We start from the raw sequence: 26145 nt of genomic DNA, 5'->3' as shown, positions 1-26145 counted from the left end.
CCATTAAAAGGTTGCAAAGAGAGGAACACTGGCCATGAGACCACATGCAATCAAAGCAACTCAAGACACAGCATATGATCATCTTAAACACCTCACAAGTTATTAATTACACAAAAGTATAACTGTCAGGTAATACATGCAAGAACCCCAGTCACCTGCATTGCAAACTTAACAATCAACAGAGGATGTCTTGGCAGTCAGAGTACAGCTAGTTGGAGCTTGCAGATCCATTGTTCAAGTCTTGCCTTGATTATTTGGCCTTAGGTAAATCACTATTGGCCCCTATATCTGCAATATGGAGGTAATAATAGTGGCTTACCTAGCGGAAGTGTGCTCAAGATTTCTGAGATGATGTGTACGAAACTCTTTTTGCATCCGAGAAATGACTATAAATGCTAAATACTGTGGTTAATTTTAGGCTATGAATTACTCAAGTTCACTGACTTCACAGTTCTTAAATAGTCTGCATTATCAATTCTAAAATAAATGCTACTGATATCTCTAAGCAACAAACAAACAAACATTTTTTGTTGTTGTAAGTCAATGAAGCCTGCAAATGGATGGGAGAGATCCTGGCAAGTTACCTGCTTGTTCTTCATCAACTTCCATGGGAAGAAGTGCCTGATTAGTTGCAGAGGCTTCACTGTGGCTCTCTGCCATAGCCACTCCATCTTCCTGTGCTACCTCCTCCATTTCATTCAGTGCTGCAAAGAGAGGTAAGAATGACTGAGATAAGGAGGATGAAGACACCACTCTTTATTAAGGAGGCAGAAGCTGGTCACACATAATTGCATGACAATCTTAGGAAGGCTCCAAAGCACGGTGACTATGGAGGAGCATCTGTCTTTGCCCGGGAAACTTAACAAGGCAGATCTCCACTAATCTGAAAGGCATTTAGATCCATTTCTATATTGTAGCTTTTGATGAGGATTCTGCCCTTTAATCATTCTCAGACAGAAAATGGGGGCCTTCATGCCAAAAGAAGAAAGTGAATGAAAACTGAAACTACTAATTTAACTGTATAATATTTATGGTGGTTGTTATGCCAGGAGCATTAAGTCACTTTAGAGCTGTTAAATAGGAAGAAAATACCATTAACTGGTTTTAAGTCCTCCTGCTGTGGCAACATTATATATTGATGAGAAATGAGAAAAGTGTTATTAATGCCAAATCAAAATGAGCAGCTTTATAGCATTTTATGTAAGTGTTAGGCATTGCTCAGACGCTTAGGAAATATAATTGTGAACATTAATAGCTTTAATATCAATTGGAGATTTTAATGTGTGCTTTATTGGTCAATAAACCAATAATAGTCCACAGCGCCTGGAGACAATCAGTCAGGTCAGGTATCCACAGCAGTGACCAGAGGGGAAATGACTGCTGGGAGCAGTGCAGAAAGAAGAAACGCCACGGTACAACTGCATCAGCACAAGCAGATGCCTTCATCTGAAAGAAAACATGACTCCCATACTGGTCTCTGCAGCCACAGCAGGCGCTGTAACTCTCCAGTGGTTTGACTTCACCCCCAAAGGCGCCCTCCCAAGACAGATGGATGCCGACCAATTTACTGGTCCAGTACTAAAAACAAACAAATAAAACTGTTTTCTGAATTACCTTCTGCTGCAATCTGCTGTTCTTCCACCTGCTCCTCCTGTCGCAGCTCGTTCTCCTCGTTCTGGTCATTTGGTTGCTGGTGGTTGTTATGGTGTATATTGGCATTATTGTTTTGGTGATTATTATTGTTGTCGTTTTCATTGTTGGAGTTCTGATTGCTGACCAAAGCAGAGGAAACACCAATCCCAGTGCCTGCACTAAGACCTACACGAGCACAACCCTAAAATGCAGTAAAAATTGTTGACAGCAACTGGCAAGAGGCTCCAAAACAAAACACAGTTTGAAATCGGCGATATCTTCCATGATACATAGACCACAGTGTACTGCTTCTTAAACAAAGAGATTTGAAGCAAGCAATTCCACATTGCCAACTGCTCTTAACCTCTGCATGGCCATTTCAAACCTCCTGCCCTGAGACAAGTGAACACTTCCCATGAGCCAAACCAATAAGGTTGTGATGTACAAGTCAATCATGATACTGTGAGCTATACAACGCTACGTTTCTGGTTACCAGTTGGTTCAATATGAAGAGACAGAACACTACAGGTAACATTAGGAAGGTGTTGTGAGTCATCACACTATTAAGACAAGGAAGTACAACATGCTTTTGCAGAAATCTATTGTGTAAATTTATTCTATTTATGGAGGCGAATACATAATTGTGGGAAAATGTAAGAGGGGATATGAAGTTGGTTTGTAGCTAAGGATGCAACCCTACTTACTGAACAGTAAACAACATTAATGTAGTGGGATTTACTTCTGAGTAAACATGCACATGACTGCACAGCAAGTGAATAAAATTTCATGATGGCTATAACTTTCCTCTGTGGTTGGCTTTTCCTTGCCTTCTGCTTCCTCTCCTTCCCCGTCCTTTGGGGCCTTCATCTCTCACTCTACTTCCCCAAATCCCTTGCTGTTGCTCATTTATATTTCTTCATTTACGTTTCAAGACCAAAGCCGCACTCGTCACTGCCCACATTTATTTTATGTTTGCTTTTTTATATGTATTTTTATTAAAGATTTCTTGGTTTACAAAAGTATGTGCAATATCTCTTTTTTCAAGTTACATTTTCTATAAATCAGTTTCATTTGCTGAGACTTTAGTGTTACATTAGGAAGAAAGGGGGGAAAGAAGTAGAGGGGGAGTGGTGAGTGGGGGTGGGATCGGGTGGCAATGTTTCTAGTTTACTTCATGTATGTGTGGGGTTTTGTGTCAGCGTCGCTTGTGCAGGTTCTCACATTTATTTTTAACCCTTGATTTCTCACCATGTCAAGCAGAGAAGTATCTGCATCTTTCCCTAGTCTGGTGCAAACTGGTTGCTAAGCAAGCAAGCAAGCCTGAGTTAAGGATAGGAACTGGAATAGCAGCTTCTGATGATACAGAGGTACAGCTGTCTTTCTAAAGTAGAAGACAGCAGTGCTGTACCATATGCAGTCCCTAGGGAGGAAGGGACAGGTGTGTGTGTGGGGGGGTGCTCTTTCCTGGGTGAGAGGCTGTAGGCTTCCCAAACATATGCTATTATTTCAGCCTGCCTCAGCTTTTACATAATCCCTCTCCATCAAGGCAGACAGATTCACAGAAGTGTGATACATTGCTACAGAATATATGTAGTGAAATATGCAAACTAGTCATGGCTCTCTGGTTTTTGATAGTCTTCCTGTATTGTTCAATCTTGGGCAAAGTAAGAGATTCCATGACATAACAAATCTAATTTTCTTAAGCATGAAATTAAACCAAATGAAAAGAAAGGGGGAATGCGAAATATAAAGATCTGCAAGAATTCCAGCAAAATGAGATCGTTGCAGCGATGTAGACGTAATTCAGACATTCTTGTAACAAGCTTCTTGCTTATTATAATTTGCAGTATTTATACTAATTACAGTGTAAATAGTAATTATAGTAGTAATTATACTACTATAATTTGCAGTACTGAACTTGTTTTCATTTTCATGTTACTGCTTTCCTAATATGGTCACTGAACCATGGTTTGAACATTTAAAAACAGTTACCTGAAGTACTTTTTAATTAGAAGTTTAAAAAATACATACCAAAAGTCTAGTATATTTCACATACCCTAAAGACATTTGAAGCACACAGCAAAGTACACTTTAAAAAACCCAAACACCTTACCTTGGGAGGTTCCCGGAACATCTGGTCCAGAGAGATAAACTCCAGGCTTGGCAGTAACTCAATAAACTGACTAAATGAGTCTAGTTTTATTGCATGGCATCTCACCAAGGTGAGATCAAACAGCCGAGTCCATCTTGAATGATCTATTGCAGGGTGGGGAGAGTGAGCGAAATAAATGAACTTAATTAACAGATTTCTTACCTAAAATCTGTTTAACTATTCCCCACTTAAAGTTCTAAGTTTCAATTTAGAATCGTCACCATTCTAAAAAAGGTATACTTCCTGGTTATTCTGATGCATCCACTCTTAACTGAGGTCCTTTGCCTACTCAGAATGCCAAAAAACAAGTGACTAATAAAATCTAGCCTTTTGCAGTTAGTTGCTATGACAGAACAGAAACTGTCACTATGGCCCAAAAGAATTTAGCTTCCTAACTGAAAATGTATTCTCTTAATTTTGGTATAGACAAGAACTGAACTCCATTTCTTAGAGACTGGAGTTGTGTAGCACACAGTCAATTAGCTCTTAGAAGGGAAATAAAATAGGGAAAGGAAATAATTTTGTTGACTGTCCAAGATTTCATTTAATCTGTAGGTTTTAATGGAAGGAATCATTCTGGTAGGAGCTTCTGTTCATGAAAGGTCCCCTTTATGAGCCCAACTTTCATTCTATGAACAAAATAAACTTTAATGGATCCCACCCATTAAAATCTGCTGGCTAAACTTGAAATTTTAGTCAATAGCAAAGTAGCATTCCCCCTTCTATTGATTACTTCTAGGGATCACAAAAGTTTCAGGGTACACAATTCCTGGTGGCTTGTAGGTGGAGTAGATGGAGAACCCCCATAGCATGTGAACACATTAGAATACCCAGGAAGTACGGATTTCTTTATAATGGTGGCACTCTACTTTTTTACCTCAACACACCCCAATACAATTTATCAAATCATCATCATCATCACCAAAACAAGATCAAGACATCTAGTATGCAGCCAATTAAAAGCGGAAGAATGGGATATGTTCAAGAGATATCTACAAAAAAATAACAGTGATATATCTATGGCACCGTTTGAATGACCCTTGTGAATATAAAACATTGAGAAATAAGGAAAAAAGGTACAATATGTTGTAAGAAAGTATTAGAAAATATATTAAGAGTAAGGTAATAATCATAAGTACATTCACTATTATAAATGTTAATTACATCGTGAAATGATGGGAAGTTTCCTTTAGTTTATTTTATGTTATTCTATGTTATCGTATTCTATTTTAGTTTAGTTAGAATTTATGAGGAAAGAGAACGTTTAAGTCTAAATTAATCTTTCACATTAAATTTATTTAAGATTATTTTTTCTTTCTTTGTACTTGTACATGTGAATTTAACATTGTGTATGATATCAGGGAACTTCAAAAAAGTTTTTTTTTTAAAAAAAAAAGCGGCAGCAAATCTCTGAAAGAATATTCAAATTTGCTTACCAAAAGCTCAAAAAAATAAAATAAAACCACTCTGAATTTTCATCAAAAGCCAAGAGGGATGGTGTCAAACAAAACATCTCAGGAAAGGGTGTGCACAGTTAGGGTAACACAGTTAAAGCCCCATCTCTGGTTGCCACCTGCTTAAACTCTGAAGTTATACTGGAACTTAAAGGTGTCTATCAGAGAAGTACAATAATCACTAATAGTGGTCAATTTAATTAAGTAGGGGCTGCATTTCGTTTGCTAAAGTGCTTTAACCCCTTAACCAGATGTGTTCTTGTGCACATAGTACCTGTAATCCAACTGCTTGGATTGTGCAGATGAGGACAGTTGTATATAACAAGGTATTTAATGGAAGAGAACACTTCATTCACCGCTTTCATTCCAATGTCTGTGATGATGCCTGGATTTTCAACTACGTCAGCCAAGCCATATTTCACGAGGTCCGCATTAATCATTTTGCCTGGGGTCAGGGGGAAGAGAACAGAAAAAAATAGCAACTTGTTCTTTCCATAAAATTCTCTACAGTAATTTAGTCTGGACACAGCCTACAGTTATAGTAATGAGCGCCTGAGTTTATCTGCTGGATCCAAACAATGGAAACAGTAAAGCAGGTAAAGTGAAGCCTTTAAAAATCAAAGTGCTTCAAAAGGTTGCAAATTCACCCATCATTGGTCTATAGAAGATACAGTCTTTATATTGCCTTTCATGTGTTTTAAACTAAAAACCTTATCCATCAGAACTGCCAATGCATTCTCCCTGCCCCTTGCTTTACAAGGAATCAGCACGTCTAGTTGTGCCCCCCCCCCATAAGGGATATAATGAGTACAGATCACAGGGCTGGGTATGCAAGGGAGCAGGTATGAAGTAATAATGACATTCCAACCAACCTTCCATCACATCTATCAATATAAAACATCTCCAGAGACTTAGGATATTTACATTTGCTGCTTGCCTGGAATGAATGTCAAGTGAGCAGACAAGTGGCAAATACACATCCCTTCCTGCTTCTGAAGTCTTGCTTGTGCCAGTCCTAGACTCGCACTGGTCAAAATGTTTGTCCCTGTCTCCTGGAAAATCAGAAAGAGCAGCAGCCCTGAGGCAGGAGCCACAATCCTCCCCTGTATTTCTATGGCTGGGGAAATGCCAACACATGCTGTGATTATTTCCTCTGCACTTGCACACTTATTCACTTCTCTTCTGGGAAGAGGGACAGTTCATATGCAATAGGCAGAAAGAAAAGGAGGAAGGGATAGCAACTGCTGGCTGGAAAAAGAGCTGCCTTCCAATTTGGACTCGAAATAGTGCACGTCACTATCATAGCGCTGACTCCACACCACATGGGGATTCTGAAGAATGTAGATTGTTTCCATACCACCAACAGATGACACCACAAAATCCAGTGCCCACATGCCCATATTTGCACAAGCTATTTTAGTCACGGTTCCCTGTGTAATCTGCAGGTGTCATCATGGAAAAGAATCAGCAGGGAACTAGAGGACGCTCATGCATTACACAAGGATGCATTATACAGCCGCTGGCCTTTCTAAGATTAGAAGCATATAGACCAGGGATGGGAACCTGCGGCTCTCCAGATTTATTGGCCTCCCATCTGTCCTAGTCAGCATGGCCAATAATCAGATATGATGCTGTTGGACTACAACTCACATCTGGAAGGTGAAAAGTTAGCTCATCCCCGATCTAGGCAGATAACATCCAGATTTACCCTAACATCTGATAGATAACCCAAAGGAAAATTGAAGGATTTCATACACTGCAGCAAAAACTCATCAACGTATCCAAGATGTAGTGTTTCAAATTGTGGAAACTCCAATTCTGCCATCTTTAGTGCAGAGAATACTCCATCTTTGGTTAGGGAAGGCTGGATTCGTACTTCGTGCAACCTGAAAAGAGATGAAACAAAATGAGAAAAGCGTAGACTAACAAATATTTCCTGGCACGGAATATGCACATTCACACAGGAGACAAGTTTGTAACTTGCAAGAAGAATATGCCCATCACTGTGAGAGCAATCTCAGGCTGTATACCATAAAATAGGCTTAAAACCACAATTATCAATAAATTTTAAAAAACCAAGGAGCAGATAAAATAGCAGCAAAAGCAACACCAATACCACATCCCTAACAAAAATTAATATCTTAATAAAATCCTGATCAAATGAATGGGTCCATAGCAAGCACTGAAAACTCATAAGGGCCAGTTGTCAGTCACAGGTCTAAGAGGAGGGCGTTCCATACTTAAGGCATCATGGCAGAGAAGGCCCTTCCCTTGGTTGTTGCACAACAGATTTCCATTAGCTGCAGAGCAACCAAAACAGCCTCCTTAGCTGATCCAAGCACACAGGTGAGTTGATGTGGAAGAAGACACACCTTCAAATATTTAGATCCCAAATTGCTTATGGCTTTATAAGTCATTATTAGCACCTTTAATTTGGCTCATCAACAAATGGGAAGCCAGTGCAATATTGTGAGGATTTTAAAAAATACGCTATGATGAAAAATAAGGTATTGAGGAATTAAAACCAGTGCACAGAATTCACTAACAACAGTATGCAAAGGTCTATTAATATGACTTTCATGTATAAACATAATGGTGACTCACTGGCAAATAAAATTAAAATGAGAAACTCTGCTGAAATGATTCAAGTACCTTCGTGCAGCAGTTATGATGAGGTAGCCAAGGTCCACTTCCAGAGCATTCTTGCAAGCTCCCAGAACTATAGTGTGCAAATTTCTAAAGCCCCCTGTTGATAGATAAGAGGGGTTCAATATTTGAGTATCAATACTAAGCCTCCCTGGAATAATTATGTACACAAGTGTGTTGGAGAAACAAAAGCAAAACTCTACAGCAAAATTCTATATCTCATCTCAATATAAGCTCCACCAATCCTTGTCTATAAAGGAGCCTGACTAAAGAAACAAACTTAAATTTGCTTCAGCACATTACTATTTATTGAGCATACATCAATCTCAATGCTTGTACCCAATTACAACACACTCACAATAGGCCAGCTGAGATAGCCAGACCTGAATAACTTAAATCCATTGATTTCAGTGGGGTTACACTGAGTATGACTTAGCTAGATTCAAGTCAGTATCAAAAAAAATCCCTGTGTGCTCTGCAATATCTGAATGGAATGATGTGTCTCTTTTCATCATGGATGCACAGATTGGGAAGCAGCTGTTAGTATATTTATTTCTGAGCTGTATACACGGAATAAAAAAAGGACACCAATTCTCAAATGTTGGCAAGTATATATTTTTTCTTCCAACAGCAATTAATTAAATGGCAGCAAATGTGTTGTCTGCAACCTCCATAGGCCATTCAGTGGTGTGAAGAAAGACTTCCCCGCTGCCTTTTCTAGCATGCTAAATATCTCAACAATAAAGCCCTGTTACAGTACTTTCAAACACAGCAGACATTTGACACCCACAATGCTTCTTTTCACAATGGATGGATTGCCTGAGAAGAATCTAGCTGAATATCAATGGAGGCTTTAGTTCACAGAAAATGGTGTGTTTGTGCACAAGCTAAGGCTAGCATCACCTACAGCATGGTGAATGTACATGCTGGGACCATGAGTGAACAAGTTCTTAGTCTCCCATGTAATCTAAGGCAAAGTATCCAACATCATGAAATCCAATTATTGGTTTAAACTTTAAAGAGAAAGATCTAAATTTACCTATTACCTTCACTTGCTTTCACACAACACCACCACAAAGTCTTAGAAAAGTAAATACTGTCAGTAGTTGGTTTCAAAGAATAAATTTTGTATTCCAAGTAAGAGACTGCATACCAGATCTCCAGCTGTCTTCGACAACATGCTGAATAAGACCCCCGAGGAAGGGAACTCGAACTAATTCTAGATGTTCCAGATTTCGGGCAGAAGCCAATCCTGTGACCAAGGGGACATACTTCAACGAGTTTGTGGGTCCTACAAAAGACAGAAATATTCCAGCAGTCAGCATTCACCGTTGAATGGCTAGGTAGACATTTTTATGTACAGCAGTAACATCATTATAATGCTCATAGATGACTTTTCAAACATTGTACTCAAGTGGAGAAATGGTTTGCTTACTAGTACTGTAAAGAGAATGCAGAAAATGCCCATATGAACAGATTTACAGAGCTATAGTTCTGTATTGCTACAGAAGTACTATAGGAAGTTCCATGTTGAAAGCAACAACACACCTGGAAAACATATTGGATAAAATTGCCAGCAAAGACGTAGTTCAATTCTCACAACGTTAAACTGACTAAATAGTCATTTGGTTGTTAAGCAAGTTATTTGCTATTTCCTTATTCAAACTTACTTTGAACACAGATCCACATTCACTCTTAGTAAATGAGAAGCATACCCCCCCTCCCAATATAAATTCGAGAAAGGGACCTTATGCTCTTTTACCTGCACAATTTCTCATGACAAAAGTGCGTAAACTGATGCAAAGGAAATCTTTAAAAGGCTGTGGTTTGGTGAGCCTCACCCACTTCAGGTACAGGTGCCTCAGCATCGGGATGCAAGGAATGTCAGGTACATTAACTCCTAAAATACAGGAAACAAAGCAGTACGTCAGGTCCAAAAAACAGACACTTCAAGGACAAACACTTAAAGGCTTAATTTTTGTAGGGGTGTGTGCAAGCAATACTTGCAGACTAGTACTTTAGTCTGCAAATGAAACAGTGTTCAAGCTGAGAATTCAGCACAATGAAGTGAAATAAGTGTGCTTTCTGATTTCACAGCTTTTCATTCATGCTGTATCCACTGGAAGTATTTCTCTACAATGCTTACCTACTAAGTGCAAAGTCTGAATTTTAGCTCCTATTGGTATTTTTAGTTTATTTTCAGCTGGAATTGGGAAGGCACCATTGCGATTTCGAAACTTTCCAAGGATGTGAACTTGTGGCATGTATGTCCAAATGGCTTCTACCAGTTCCAAGTGGGAAGTTTCAACTCCCTAAAGCAAAAAAACAAAAAACCCAGTATAGAATGATGGGAAATCTCAATCATTAGCATAAGCGCTCTCGCACACACACACTCTCTCTCAAGTAACAATTAGTAGTAAGAATAATCTTCAACATTTGAGCTCTTTCAATTCATGTAAGCAGCAGTAAAAAAAACGAACTCAATTGACACATGCATTTCTTAGTTATGATGTTGTAATAACTCATGCCTAGCTTACACTGCAATAGATCTAAAATTCTAAAGTTTACTTTTACTTGCTAGTGATTGATACACCAACCTTTCCATAAATCCCAGGCAACTAACAATAAAAACATGCAACTAAAATATCTTAACATCAATTAAGTTTACGAATTCAGTGCTATAAAAACAGAAAGAAATTAATCCAATTAGATTAAGTATTTTGAAACTTCACAAAAGGTTAGAAGGAATACTTCAACTTTTTTTTAAGCCTAAGTATTGAAGTTCAGATAAATCCCTCAAAGAAAAGACTTCAAAAGTTTTATATAGGTGGAATTACACAATGGAAAATAACCTTGATTTCTAATGTCAAAATCAGTAACTGCTGCAGAAGGCAAGAAAATCTGATTTTTTTTTTAATGCAGTAGAATATGCATAGGTCTCATAGATGAAAGGTAAACCTTTTTAACATGACAATTCTGAAGCTACCAGTTTGCTCTGTCACCTGTAATCAGTTTTTGGACCTTCCCAGCCCACCCTTCATTCTGCATATAATCCACATATCGTGCAAACAAAAATAAGTGATTAAATGCTGTAGATTCACAGACATGTGAATAGCTATTTGTACACTATTTTCCAGTCACATAATTTCTGGCCCATCTGTTTGCAACAGTTGGATTTTAAGGAGAGAATTCAAGATTTAATTAAAAGCACAGCTGAGTAATAGCTGAATCTAAAATTCAGTTGCTGTAGCTAATAATATGATAAATAGCTATAAGTGAATGGAACTGAACAAAATCCATAAGATACAGCACCATCTGCTGTTTTGTATAACCATATCCATCCCCTCATGCCCCACAAGTATGATCAAGGATGGCAACTGCCATATGAATATGTATGTTTATATTTTGAATATACAACACCTACTAGTAGATTTGGGCAAGCTTGCAGGGCTTCTAGAACTCCTGGAATGCTGAAAGCTTCATAACCACGAACTCTGCGCCTGTCCAGGTGCCTGGGGTGAAGCCCATATAGCTGCTCAATATCTGGCATTTTCTTCAGCAATGTCAGGAAGCTGGAATCTGTGAATCCTGAGAAGATGACACATATTTTATCTCTGAGGAAGAAGAGAAGTATAGATGTGCAAGGAAGATGGATGGTGCAGTTTACAATCCACATATAATGACAGAGCAAGGATTTATGTTGCTTTCTTTGTTTTATTTTACCCCGCAAGCATCACCAGCCATGCTTTGGACGAACGCAAAAAAGAGGAACCATATACTTAATTTTGTTATTCTAGAACTCAATTTCTAGACCTCAAATGCAAGGCTAGAGAACTACAAAAGTACTCCACTGCTTAGACAACAACAAAAATTTGCGTACATACAAGAAGAGAGTATGGTAGATTAGTCAAGTTTTGACAGAAATAAGAGTACTCAAAAAGGTGGAATCTAATTTGGACATGATCCAGCTAAAGTTATGCATTTCCCCCACTGTGGATTTAAGATGAAGATGCTTAATTTGCAGAATAAGAGGGGAATAAAATGCTTTGACTAAGTTATGTCAACTTTTTTTTTTTTTACAGTCCTTTTGGCACAAATAAATGTTGGCTTCCCCACCTCCCCATTTTGTAATTGAGCACATTATGTTACTGCTCATGTACTCATAATACACTGTTTGACTCATTTTTCTTGCTAACAAACCAAGGCCACCTGCCCCTTCATTCTTTCAGCCATTCTCATTTCCCCTTTTAAAGATGGGTACCATATTTTCTTGCTTTGGACTATTATAACTGTCCCCAACCTTCCTGGCTCAAGAGGATCTTCCTCTTGTTTCTATGTGCACCTCCCCCCTCCCCTTGATACTGTGTTTCTATATTTTTGGCATGTTTTATTGGTGGCTCCTTATTTTATACTGCTATTATGATTTCCTTTAAAATGAAACCTATACAAAGGAAAGAGGAAGGCCTCCACTTTTAATCTCTCAGTTCTAGAAATCTTGGTGCACAAACATTTGAAAAAAACATTTGTTCTAGTTGTAGTCCCAAACATCTGGAGGGCCGGAGTTTGCCTATGCCTGTTCTAGATAGGCACTGAGTAATACCATGGGGTGTGGGAATAAGAACAGCCACAAAGGCAAACTTTGGTGCATGCACATGTAGGGTTTTCAGAAGTTTTTAATTCCATAACTTTATCTAACAATCTTTGGCAGAGGAATCATTCGGTCTAGCAAATTCAACGGATAGTCTTGGGCAAGTCACTCACTCTTGGCCCCAGTTCCCCAGCTGTAAAATGGGAGGTATAGCATCATCTTGCATAAGGTTGTAGTGAGAACAAGGAAGGGTCACATCTGATATTGCCATATTGTCCATCAGAGTGCACCTGCAAGTCACAAAAGGGAATGACAAAAAAAGGCATCAGAGGGACTTCTGCCATGTCTCCTTGTGAACTGAAGATGGGTAAAAGTCCTTCTGCTGCTCCAATTCTTATCAAAGGAGTGGCTTGAGGATGCACTCCTATGAATAGAAACAGTTGCTAGCACTGGAAGGGGTCCTGAGAAAATATTCCATAAAGCCATGGTGCATGCAAAAAGTGCTATAGAAATTTAGACTCCATGAAATGCTTTTTAAAAACAATGGCTTGTAACAGCTATAATTTAAAAGCATAAGATATACTGCAGTGCATCACTACCCTGATTAAGAGCAACACTCACCAGTGGGCATATATTCCCACCAGCGGCCTGCGCAGAGATCCACAACCTTCACCACTCTCAAATATAGGGTGACTGCTTCCTTTAACTTCCGAGAGAGGCATTCCATGCACATGATATCCTGCAGCGGAAGATACCTTCAGAAGGAGAGTGGGAGAAGAAAAGATAGGATTAATTCTCTAATGGTTTGTTTCTTTTTCCCCTCTGCTGTTAAAACAAATGGCAATCTGGATGCTGCTATACACATCCACACACACTCATAGCGCATAATAAATTCAGCAATGGATGCAAGTACTATGGTATTAAAACAGTATTAAAATTGTATCAAAACTGTACTATTGCATTAAAGCAGAAACAATGTATGGCTATCAAACAGGCAAGGCACTCAATTCGACATAGTTTGACTGGAAATAATACAACTGTGGCTAACACCATTCACTTCATCAGAAAATTAAATTGGATTATTTATTAGACTAAAAATATCTAAGTTTGTCAAAATACAGTGGTACCCCGCAAGACGAACGCCTCGGAAGACGAAAAACTCACTAGACGAAGGAGTTTTTCGTTTTCTTAGCCGCTTCGCAAGACGCATTTCCCTATGGGCTCGCTTCGCAAAACGAAGCTTGCCCCGCAAGCTCCGGGGATAGCGGGAAAGCGCAGCGCGTCTTCCCCGCTGTCCCCAGACGGTCTCCATAGGAACGCATTGATTGATTTTCAATGCACTCCTATGGGAAACCGTGCTTTGCAAGACGAAAAACTTGCAAGAAGAAAAAACTTGCGGAACGAATTAATTTTGTCTTGCGAGGCACCACTGTAAATCTCATAGAATTACAGAGCTGGAAAGGACATTGAAGATCACCTAGTCCAACCCCCTGCAATGGGTCGAACCTCCAACCTTAGCATTATCAGCACCACGCTCTAACCAGCTGAGCTATAAGCATTTCTCTGTGCTTACAGCAAGGCAAATAGCAAGCATCTCTCATTCACAAAACTTTCAAATCTGTGATTGCTACATCCAACTTTCATGGTTTAGGGGGCTAGCTCTTTTGATTCTGAACATTAGGACTTGAAATTCCTCCTTGGTCAGTCTAACTGAGAGCCACCTGACAAATTAAAAAAGTAGTACCGGCCCATCTGACTGGGTTGCCCCAGGCACTCTGGGCAGTTTCCAACATATATAAAAACAGAATAAAACATTAAACGTTAAAAAAAACTTCCCTATACAGGGCTGCCTTCAGATGTCTTCTAATGGTTGTATAGTTACTTATCTCCTTGATATCTGTTGGAAAGGTATTCTACAGGGCAGGCACCACCATCAAGAAAGCCCTCCATGATGGAGGCAGCCTTCATTGTCACTAGGTAGCTCGATGATGAGCCCTCATTGCATTTGACCAGTGTTTTCCTCCACTCACGTTCAAGCCGCCATCTCCCAGCTTGTTTTCTTGCCCTAAGCTCTGGAGTATATAAAGGAGTCAAAGAAGCTCCACAAAGCAGGAAAGGGCTCTCAGGATCAAAAATCACCAAGAGCCATCCAGAAACCCATTGGATCTATCAGTTTCTGAGAATGGACCATCCTAATAGGTCCCTCGCCACTCAAAATAGCCTCTAGGTGGAGAAAAGGTTCCCTCAATTGTCACCTAGCACCAGCCATTCCAATAGGATGCTCATTAGAAGAACTTTAATAACTAGAGGCAGAGATTGCTTTTTCCCTTCCCATGTTCATCTGAAAAGGCTCCCAGTCACTTACTGTTCCATTAAAAAATAAGACTGTCCTTGCCCTGAAGTGTAATAATCTAAAAGGCACAACACCAAAGGAAAAAAGGGATGAGGAGGGAAGGGACTGTCATCTTTTTAAAGGATTTGTAAGTGACTCTGGGAGCCCTTTCAGCTGAACAGCAGGTACAATATAAAGGCAAAGACCAATTTCATCTGGCAACAAAACATAAAGCAGCTCCTTAATGCTAAATCAATGTAAAAAGATATATGGTCTATATCAACAAATCACAGGTACATCATAACATATCTTGCAAATTATTATTTCTAATTGCTCATGAGCATAAGCATTTCCAAAAAAATACCAGCAATAAGTCTGAAGAAACTGGTCCGCTTTATACAGGGAGAAGGTTAATCTGACAATGCTAAATTAAACGCATATTTCACCTTCAGGATTGAACAGATAATCTGATTTTTGTCCTCAGGTACTACAGTGAATTACATGAAACATCAAAAACAGAACATTATCTTCCAACCCACCTGAAAATATGACAAAGCACTTCATGTGAAAGTTGGTTCATATAGTCCTTCAGATCAGCAGTTTTAATACATATGGGTCCTCCCCTGCTTGTGGAACATACTTTTACATTTTTCCGCCTAGGCCCCATTATGGTGATGTTTGCTGATTAAAGGGATCAGGGCTGGTAGGCAGATACAGTGAAACTGCAAGAGAAAATGGTGACACAGGAGAATATAAGTATTTTAACATGCAGAAATTCAAGGCAAGACCTGTCATAAACATGAAATTTAGTAAAGAACAAAGAAAAATAAATAGTAAATATAAATTTATTTTAGGAATATACATATATATATATATATATATATATATATATATATATTATTATCTCTTTCATATATAAAATCGCTCAGTGAGAAATAAGGACTAAATAAATCCCAGAATTAGCAGAAGCCAATTAGTAAATTGAGGCTTTCTACAAACAAGCAGGGTATAACTTCCATAAAATAAATAAACAGACTTCAGCTGGGACTTCTTATATAACCCCTCCCCCAACTAAATATTTTGCTAATTGCCATTACTTCAGCAGTCAACTTCTGAAAAACAAGTTTAAAAGAACAATATTCTGTGGTACTATAAAACTAACATATTTATTGTGATGTACATTTCATTAAACCAGTGTTTTATATGGTTAGCCAGAAAAGCTATTGCACAGCGTTAGACATCTGAAAAAGAAACCGAACACATCTTTACGTAGTGGGATTCAGAGAACCTGGCTGTCAGAAATTATGTGGTTGCAGTGTCTCTCTAGCTGCAGCAAACTAGAAAAGCATAAGCACTGAAAGTCTTGAGTCAGGTTTTAAATATGAAATGTTTTAAACAGGTTTTGGGGCTTTTCCATTCCCTTTTCAGTCCTGGCCCAATGAATTCACTGACTAGTTTTCACTTCTATTATTCAAAAGGAAACTGAAAATCCAGGCCACCATTCCTATTAATAGCAGAGATTCTGTGTGACAGGGATAATGAATGTGATGACTGCCTGGTGAACATAGGACTACAATTCCCCAGCAAGTCCAGCAACATCAGACCCTGCTCCAAGAAACGTTAAAAAGGAGTGGAGCTTGGGGAGAGTCAGCGAGAGCAACGCACTAGCTCTCGCCAGGTAAGAAACGAAAGAGATGAAACAGGATCCCCTAAGAGCAAGACGGTGAAGGTTGGGGAAAGAGAGAGACAAAGCGAATACCTTCTGTTTTTTTCGGCAAAAGCAGCCGATTTCTTCTCGAGTAAAAGGGCCAGCCTCCCACATAAAAACAATGGCATTTCTTCCCGAGTAAAAGGAAGCTAGAGACGGGCCGCAGAGCCGCAGGCCGAGGAGAGGAAGGCCAGCCTGGGCCGCGAATTTAAAGGTGCCCCAAACACGCGCACACTCACAGACACGCGCGCACATCCTTCCTCCGAGTCAGTTGCGGGGGGGGGGAGGGGGTCGGGGGTCGCCGTCAGCTCCAATAGAGTCCCCGCGGGACTCGGAGGCGGCTGTGTCAGCGGCGGCCGCTGTCCGCCCGGCTCTCCGCGCTCCCCTCAGCGCAGGGACTTAGGGACCCGCCAGACACAACCCGCCGCAGCAGCCTCTCACCTGCCCGGCCACCCCCCGTTATTGGGGTTCTGATCCGAGGAGCCGCTCCAGCTGGAGACACTTCCTCCCAGCGCTGAGCGCCGCTTCCGCTTCCTGTTCAGCCGTCGGGCATTTCCGGAGGCTCGTGCGCAAAGGGAGGTGAAGAAAAACAAGAGAGCTCAGCAACCGTCACTCCCGGCTTCGATTAAAACGCTCCAGGGGGGCAAGCAGGGGAGGAAGGAAATTCCGAATAAACATTAGGAAGAACTTTCTGGCGGTAAGACGGTGAGACCGACTGTCTCGCGAGGTGGTGGACTTCCCTTCCTTGGAGCAAAGGCTAGATGGTCATCTGTAGTGTCAAGGATACTTTAGCTGAGATTCCTGCATTGCGGGGGGGGTGACTAGATGACCCTGGAGGGGATTCTAGGGACGCTTTCAAAGCCGTGCAAGGAAAGAGAGCCTCTGACCCTGCCCTCCCTCTCCCCACCTTTCTTTTTCTCTCGAAACCCTCCTCCGAGATCCATTCACACGCGCGTTTCCACCACCCTTGCCACTCAAATGGCGGGTTTCCGCCGCGCGGGGACCGGAAATCTTCCTGAAGGAGCACATTGACTGCGGCTCCTCTTGCCCTTACCTTTTGCCCTGCCAGCATGGCCGCCGCCTGCGCCCTCCGCCGCCTCCGCCTGCCTCTCCTGCTCTCGGCAGCTGCCGCGCGGCGGCCTTCCCGTCGCTTCCTGGCGGCGGCGGCGGCGCCTCAGTTCCAGTACATCGTGGTGGAGAAGCGCGGCTCGGCGCAGAGCGTGGCGGTGATCCGCCTGAACCGCCCGCAGGCCCTGAACGCGCTGTGCGACGGGCTGATGACCGAGGTGAGCGAGGCGCTGGACGGCCTGGAGCGGGACCCTGGCGTGGGCGCCGTGGTCATCACGGGCAGCGAGAAGGCCTTCGCGGCCGGCGCGGACATCAAGGAGATGCAGGGCCGCACCTTCCAGGAGTGCTACGCGGGGAACTTCCTGGCGCACTGGAACCGGGTCTCCACGGTCAGGAAGCCTGTCATCGCCGCGGTCAACGGCTACGCGCTCGGCGGAGGCTGCGAGCTGGCCATGATGTGCGACATCATCTACGCCGGCGAGAAGGCGCAGTTCGGGCAGCCCGAGATCCTGCTGGGCACCATCCCCGGCGCCGGCGGCACGCAGAGGCTGACCCGGGCCGTGGGCAAGTCCCTGGCCATGGAGATGGTCCTCACCGGCGAGCGCATCTCGGCGCAAGAGGCCAAGGCAGCCGGCCTGGTCAGCAAGGTCTGCCCCGTGGACAAGCTGCTGGACGAAGCCGTCGGCTGCGGCGAGAAGATCGCCAGGAACTCCAAACTGGTGGCGGCCATGGCCAAGGAGGCAGTGAACGCCGCCTTCGAGATGACTCTGGCCGAGGGCAATAAGGCAGAGAAGAGGCTGTTTCATGCCACCTTCGCCACGGACGATAGGAAAGAAGGGATGAGCGCCTTCGTGGAGAAGAGGCAGGCAAACTTTAAGGACCACTGAGTCGCCCCGCAGAAGCCGCTGATGCACAGTGTGCTGGGGACTGGCCGGCTGGCTGAAGAGATCGCAGCCGTGTTTATCCAGTCTGCCCAGATAGCCTCTTCCAAGTGGCACCTCTCTGTGACCTTTAATTGCACCTTTAATTGCAAATTATGTGCCTTTCACTTGCCAGGAAGATGATGTGTCAAGGGGGGGGAGTAGTTTGGGGATATGCAATTCCCGGTGATCAGTTTCTTTTGTAAGGAAATCATTATTGTCTACAGGTCTCCTTAAATCAACTGTTGGAGAATGCCCCTGTCTGAAGACACCATGAATAACATAGTTCCCCAATTTGTTTAATCGTAGTAAATGGCCCTGAGACAGCAATGCCAGATGTAGGAGATGTTACACATGCACATACATGCATGCACAAAACTTTAAGCTTTCTTTCTTTCCCAGCTCAGATTGTAGGTTCTACCTCCACATTGGGGTGAGTAGATGTTATCTTCATGCTGGGCTGCTGACTCCTATGTGTGCTTTGGGAAAGGTTTGCCCAGGGTAGTGGTTCTTTTGGTTTGATCTGTTCTGTTCAGAGTACTGTTCTGGTGGTGAGTCTGAGCTGTAGCTGATGGCCACTGCAACATGGTGGTGGGTAAAGGCTTAATGGTTTGCTGGGGCTGGGCTTTGCAACTCTGCATAAAGCAACAAATGGTAGTCTAGTCTGCATTAACTGAATAATTGTGACAATACATGTCTTTAATAAAATTACATCATTTCAAAAAGACTTTCTTCCTACTCTCCTTGACTGTGCAGTGATATCTACTCACGAGGTAAGCCGCATTGATTTCAATGGACCATTCTCCAAGGTAAAAATATGCATAGTATTATAGCCGAAATCACCATTTGGTGTGTGACAGATCTCCAGTATTCATTCCGCTGTCTTTTTCATAGAGGTAGAAGAAGGTAGGAATCCTACACCATTGCAGTCCTTATTAATACTGCTAAAAGTGAACTGTTTTTCCGACTTCTTACGCAAAGGCAGTAAGAGGTTCAAGGGGGCAGAGTGACAGCACTCTGTGTCAATAGATTATAGTGGCTAATGGTGAATTTCAGGTTTCTACAGTTATTTTGACTTGTATCCCTTTGCCTTTTCTATATCTCCGATACCTCTGTTTTGTTTGGCCTCTGCTGTGTCATGCTTGTTTGTCGAGGAACAGATGGGTCTTAGTTCAAACAGGTAGTTCAAAGCAACAGGAAAAAGATTAGCATCTCCCCCAACCCCACCCCTTGGGGAAAGATGTACAACTAGGAAGTTTCTGGAACTAGTTTACCTTTCTTTCTATGACCTTGTCTTTATCTGTTAATTAGATCCTTCCTGGATAGTTGCTCATTGCTTCAGGCAGTTACACTGGACAGTGGGCAAAAACTTTCCTCTCTTCCTTGTACTGAAAGGCTGACCCTTGCTTTGGGCCTCTGTAAACTGACAAATGATAGATAATAATCCAACTATAGCTCATTTTTGCATGGTGGGGGGAGGGGATTGTGTGTGCATAAGGTGATGTGTAAAAGCAATTCACATACGGAGTTGTATATAGCTAATGTCTACTCAAGAGTAGAACATTGAAATTAAAGGGTCTCTATTACTTTCTCTGGGGACGCAGGTGGCGCTGTGGGTAAAAGCCTCAGCGCCTAGGGCTTGCCGATCGAAAGGTCGGCGGTTCGAATCCCCGTGGCGGGGTGCGCTCCCGCTGCTCGGTCCCAGTGCCTGCCAACCTAGCAGTTCAAAAGCACCCCCGGGTGCAAGTAGATAAATAGGGACCGCTTACTAGTGGGAAGGTAAACGGCATTTCCGTGTGCGGCTCTGGCTCGCCAGATGCAGCTTTGTCACGCTGGCCACGTGACCCGGAAGTGTCTCCGGACAGCGCTGGCCCCCGGCCTCTTGAGTGAGATGGGCGCACAACCCTAGAGTCTGTCAAGACTGGCCCGTACGGGCAGGGGTACCTTTACCTTTACCTTTATTACTTTCTCTGGGTCTACTCTCAGTATGGCTAGCATTGGATACAACCCATGGAATGTATCCTCTGGAAACATTGGAGAGAGCAAAGGGGGGTGTCAATCAAGCTTACATGTGTTTGGACCTGTTGTGGAGCACACACATCTAAACATGCTTGCTGGGTGAAGGGTGATGCATTGCATTGGCCCATTGCACCACTGGCTACAGAAGGTATTTGGCCTGCTGAGAGTTTGAACTGGCACAGAGGTGTGTAAGTATGGGTGTGCTGGTAAAAGAGGAAAGGCTTCTGCTTTTATTTTATTGTGTTTAATAAAGGCCTTTGGACACGCAGAATTGAGCCAAGTGGTATTGTAATAACGAACTCCTTGTTTTTTGAATACTGTCCATTCTTATTAACACCTGCTCTTCTACAGCTTAACCTAGAATAAAATAAAATAGTAAATCAACTAGCTTTTAATTTGGATTATGGGACAGCAGAAAATGTCAAGAAGCCAAACAACTTTGCATGTTTACACTTTCAGCCACTTTTCTAACTGCATGCAAATAACGGTAAACTTAGCTGCCAAAATATGCATTTTGGGGTGTAGAGGCAACTCTCATTGGACTAATTGGGACTTATTTCTGCATAAGCATCCCTAGGATTGTATTGTTCATTATAATATAGCAAATTTTCTGACTTCTACAAATATGACTTCCCAAATCAATAATATTAACAATTTAGGAGCTCATTATGTACTAGGCAAATGGTTAGGTGTGGTGCCAACGCAGGAGCTGTTGTTTTGCGGTCATAATCTTTCAGTGAGAATTTCTGCTATACTGAGTTAACTTCAGCTTTAAAATATCAACATTAAGAATTGGACATACCTTGTGATCTGCATGCTCCTCTGTGACGTATGCCAATTTGAACTCCAGTTGCCCTGTAATAGCAGAGGAATGATTTATATAAATGACTACCAAAAGTCTGGGGCTCTAATATCCTGATGGGGATAATGTACTTAAGAGTTGCTGTGTATCACTAAAGTGTCATAAAGAGAGTAGTTCTTGGACAAACAAAAACACACACATATATATTTCTCCCCCAGCTTTCGATCCTATTATTTCCAAGGCATTTCACCATTTAAAATTATATTGGCATGACCATCATCAACATAAACAATAACCCAAGGTTGAAAAAGTTTGCTGTAGAGTGTGTGCATGGTATCTCATAGTTGTCTTAGAAGTAGTTTCTTACCATGTTGGACTTACCAGATTCGTAAATATACAAAAATGAACAAAGGGAGTATTAGAGGTGTAAAGAAGTTGAATGGACTTTTTACCATATGTGGTGGGATTGTAAAAGCGTTAAAATATATTGGGAAATGATATATAATGAATTGAAAAAAATGTTCAGAATAACATTTGTTAAGCAGCCAGAAGCCTTCCTGTTGGGTATCTGAGGGCAAGATCTGCCGAAAGAGAAAATGACATTATTCATGTATGCTACGACGGCGGCGAGAATACTGATAGCACAGAATTGGAAGACCGGAGAAATTCCAGCAAAAGAGCAATGGCAAGAAAAACTGATGAACTATGTGGAGTTGGCAAAGCTGACAAGGCAGACTTCAGGAAAAGGACAATAGTGATTTTGAAAAAGAGTGGGAACCTTTTATATTATATTTGCAGACACAAAGGATATTGACTTGATGGCAGGATTTATTATCACATTGATACCAAAATCAGAAACTGAAAAGACACAACTTAAAAACTACCGCCCCATCTCCCTTTTAAATGTGGATTACAAAATATTTGTAGACATATTAGCAACTAGATTTAAGAAAGTGTTAAATGAAGTAATTCATAAGGACGAAGCAGGCTTTCTCCCTGGCAGACATTTGTTTGCTAATACAAGGAATATTATTGACATTTTGGAACTTTTACAAACAAATATTAATACAAAAGCAGTTTTAATTTTTATAGATGCGGAGAAGGCCTTTGATAACATTTCTTGGAAATTTATGAAGAAAAATCTGGAAGGAATGGGAGTGGGACGGGGCTTTGAAAATGGGATAGAGGCAATCTATTCAGAACAAAAGGCTAAACTGATAGTTAACAATGTGATTACGGAAGAGTTTAAAATTGAAAAGGGAACACGACAAGGCTGCCCTATCTCCCCATTGTTATTCATTTCAGTCTTGGAGGTGCTTTTGAACATGATTACATGATTAGGGGGGACTGGATGGTTGAAGGAATTCAGGTCGGAGAGAAACAATACAAATTGAAAGCGTTCGCAGATGACCTAGTTTTGACTCTACAGGAGCCAGAGCCAAGTACGAAAAAAGCATTACAATTGATCTAAGAATTTGGCCGGGTGGCGGGATTTAAATTAAACAAACAGAAAACTAAAGTATTGGGAAAGAACTTGACAGATACAGAGTCAGAATGGTTTCAGAAAGAGACAGAGTTAAATGTGGTTAAAAAAGTGAAATACCTAGGGGTAAATATAACATCAAAAAATCTAAATCTGTTTATGAGAAATGCTGGTCAGAAATTAAGAGAGATCTAGAAAGTTGGACAAGATTGAAACTTTCTTTGTTAGGCCGAATCGCCGCTGTAAAGATGAATGTATTGCCAAAAATGTTGTTTTTGTTTCAAACATTACAGATTGTGGATAAAACAGAATGCTTCCAGAAGTGGCAGAGAGATATTTCCAAATTTGTCTGGCAGGGCAAAAAGCCCAGAATCAAGTTTAAGATACTAACTGATGTGAAAGAAAGAGGGGGCTTTGCCCTGCCAGACTTAAGGCTGTATTATGAAGCAGCAGCTTTCTGCTGGCTAAAAGACTGGCTACTTCTGGAGGACACTGATGTATTGGATTTGGAAGGTTTCAACAATGCGTTTGGTTGGCATGCATATCTATGGTACGATAAGGCTAAGATTCATAAGGCTTTTAAGAACCATATTGTCAGAAAGGCAGTGTTTAATGTCTGGACAAAATATAAAGACTTATTGGAAAATAAAACTCCAAGGTGGCTTTCACCATTGGAAGCTAAGGCCCGAAAAAGACTCAATATGGAGGCCAAATGGCCAAAGTATTGGGAAATATTAGAAAAAGAAGGAGACAATTGGAAATTGCAGAGTCAGGAGAAAATGAAAGATAAAGTGCGAGATTGGTTACACTACGCCCAGATTAAAGAAGTTTTTAAACTTGATAAAAAATTAGGATTCCAGGTGGAAAAATCGAAATTAGAAACAGAATTGCTAGAGCCTAAGACCAAGGTACTTTCAAGAATGTACAACTTGCTGTTAAAATGGAACACACAAGATGAAACGGTTAAATCGGCTATGATAAAGTGGGCACAGGACATAGGGTATAATATTATGTTTGAGGACTGGGAAAAGTTGTGGACTACTGGGTTGAATTTCACTGCATGTAATGCTCTGAAAGAAAATGTAATGAAAATGATATATAGATGGTACATGACCCCAGTCAAACTTACAAAAATATACCACTTGTCTGATAATAAGTGTTGGAAATGTAAGGAAAATGAAGGAACGTTCTTTCACCTTTGGTGGACCTGTCCTAAGGTGAAGGTCTTCTGGGAAATGATATATAATGAGCTGAAAAAGGTATTTAAGTATACCTTCCTTAAGAAACCAGAGGCCTTCCTTTTGGGTATTGTCGGCCAAGGGGTGTTAAAGAAAGACCGAACTTTTTTCATGTATGCAACAACAGCAGCAAGGATACTTATTGCTAAACACTGGAAAACCCAAGATCTACCCACACTGGAAGAATGGCAGATGCAACTGATGAACTACATGGAACTGGCTGAGATGACTGGCAGAATCCGAGACCTGGGAGAAGAAATCGTTGAAGAGGACTGGAAAAAATTTAAGCTTTATCTGCAAAAATATTGTAAACTGTATGAATGTTAAGCAGGATGCTTGATTTTAGACAAATTGGCACCATCAAAATAGATGAAGTAAATCATGAAGATAATTTAAATATAAGATGAAAAACCTATTTATTTTTTTTAGATAATTATTAGGCTAAATTAAATTTTCTTTTGTAAGGATTGGAATAAACGTATCTAAAATTTGAAATATATTCAAAATTTGACAGTAAGGATGGAGATAAGGGAATAAATTGTTGTTTTAAGTGTATTAAACTAGAACGTAGGAGCGGGAGATGTGAGGAAGTCCAGAAGTGATAAGAAAATATGTGATATGCAATGTTATGTTCATTTTTTTTTTTTACTGTAAATGAAAAATTCTTAATAAATATTTAAAAAAAAAAGACTTGATGGCAGGATTTAAATAAATATTCACAATTTTAAGCACAGGGAACAAATATTGTAACAAAAGGAAAATATGATACCTTGTAAAAAACAGCAGAGTACACTGGGGAGGATAATAAATCAGAAATGGAAGTTGAGGGAAGGCCAAAGGGAGGGAGGGGATATTATGCAAATTGTATGTTATGGATATAAGTATATTTGTGATGGGGAGGGAAAGGGCTTACCAGATTCGTGCACACAAGATGCATACATGGGCATAGGTCACACCATCAGTGCCACACACAGGCCTGTCTTCTTGTGGGCAATCACCAAGTGGTGGCTGCGCATACCTGCTGCAGTCAACCTATAAATTAACATTATCCAGAGAGTGGAAACAAATACAGCTTGACAATACTAACTTTCAGCAAGTTCAGCCATTGTTTGCCAGGTGAAACGAGGCGGGAGGACAGATAAGATGTCCTTGTAGAAGGAGAGAAATCATAAGCCACCTACTCAGCAGCATCATTACTAGACACTAGAGGGACCTGTCAGGAGTGAACCACTGGTATCAAGCCATATAGGAAACAGCCCTTCTAGAGAAGCTAACCAGATAATGAGAATCTCTACCCTCATTAGAAAACCCTTGGCATTTTTGGACAAATCAACCACAACAGCATGCATGGTTATCTGCACCCTGGGTGGCCAGATGACAATATAGGGTGTATAATGGGAAGTCCAAAATGCTGTTTCCTTTAGAAATGTAAAAAGAATGCTGTTGTACAGCTCTTAAGCAGTATTCTGTACACAGTAAGCAGAGACCCATGTGGGCAGACCTATTGTGGGGGTAGTGTGCAGCATTGCAGTGTTCTGTCTCCTCCTGTCACTCAATCTTTGTGGGTTTGCATGAAATTAAGCCGAGGACCAGAGGTTTCCCCACCCAAAGCTACAGTCACACAAGTATAGAAACTCCTTTCTCTTTCTACAAATTCTATAACTTGTGCCCCAGCTGTCTATATCAAAAAATAGTCTGGGTTCAATACACAGCGGGAAAGCGTAAGGAATCATTTAAAGATGGCATTCAATTTAAAATTCCACTAAGAGTCAGAACTAAAAACAGGCCCCTAAAATTAAAAAGGCCTTGTCCCCCATACTAATCCCATTTTACATCTGCTAAGGGGGGCATTTATTATAGCTTTTATAAATAAGGAAATGTAAAAATGCATTCCCAAACAGTTTACTTCTAATGTGCAGAATGTGAACACAATTTGGTTACTAAACAAAGACACTAAAGGCTATTTTTAAACAAAATATGCACTGACCTTCCCTCCTGAAGCTTCAATACCTGAAAAACAAGTCAAAAATGCATTTCAAAACACTACCAATGAGAGATCTTGGGTTGGATCCAGACTTAGCTATGCTTAGAGTAGACCCACCG

The 26145-nt window shown here is 41.0% G+C and overlaps 2 protein-coding genes across 4 annotated transcripts in view; one reads left to right on the top strand and one right to left on the bottom strand.

Annotated features, from left to right (window-relative positions):
* The window catches only part of FBXO38 (F-box protein 38), a 34338-nt gene extending 17252 nt beyond the window's left edge, over positions 1-17086 (bottom strand). The window contains exons 1-13 of one of the 3 annotated variants that reach the window (XM_079964769.1): positions 16954-17086; positions 15344-15526; positions 13094-13227; positions 11309-11472; positions 10031-10196; positions 9647-9784; positions 9038-9175; positions 7891-7984; positions 6994-7124; positions 5513-5683; positions 3746-3888; positions 1615-1834; positions 585-704 (exon numbers count right to left, since the gene is read on the bottom strand). In XM_079964769.1, the coding sequence (XP_079820895.1) occupies positions 585-704; positions 1615-1834; positions 3746-3888; positions 5513-5683; positions 6994-7124; positions 7891-7984; positions 9038-9175; positions 9647-9784; positions 10031-10196; positions 11309-11472; positions 13094-13227; positions 15344-15471 (1747 nt within the window). In that variant the 5' untranslated portion in view covers positions 15472-15526; positions 16954-17086. Of the gene's footprint in view, positions 1-584; positions 705-1614; positions 1835-3745; positions 3889-5512; positions 5684-6993; positions 7125-7890; positions 7985-9037; positions 9176-9646; positions 9785-10030; positions 10197-11308; positions 11473-12645; positions 12763-13093; positions 13230-15343; positions 15527-16563; positions 16931-16953 lie in introns of those variants that run through there. The other 2 variants (XM_079964770.1, XM_079964771.1) reach the window with 2 other exon arrangements.
* A 365-nt stretch (positions 17087-17451) lies between these two features.
* ECHS1 (enoyl-CoA hydratase, short chain 1) lies at positions 17452-19227 on the top strand. Its single transcript, XM_079964884.1, has one exon. The coding sequence runs from the start codon at positions 17583-17585 to the stop codon at positions 18465-18467; it is 885 nt and encodes a 294-aa protein (XP_079821010.1). The 5' UTR covers positions 17452-17582; the 3' UTR covers positions 18468-19227.
* The last annotated feature ends 6918 nt before the right edge of the window (positions 19228-26145 follow it).

This window comes from Podarcis cretensis, assembly GCF_951804945.1.
Source record: "Podarcis cretensis genome assembly, chromosome: 2".
Lineage (NCBI taxonomy): Eukaryota > Metazoa > Chordata > Lepidosauria > Squamata > Lacertidae > Podarcis > Podarcis cretensis.
This window is presented reverse-complemented; position numbering and strand designations above follow the sequence as displayed.

What these genes read in the sequence shown, in the direction of transcription:
- ECHS1 (XM_079964884.1), top strand. Translation starts at nt 17,583, where the DNA reads ATGGCCGCCGCCTGCGCCCTCCGCCGCCTCCGCCTGCCTCTCCTGCTC.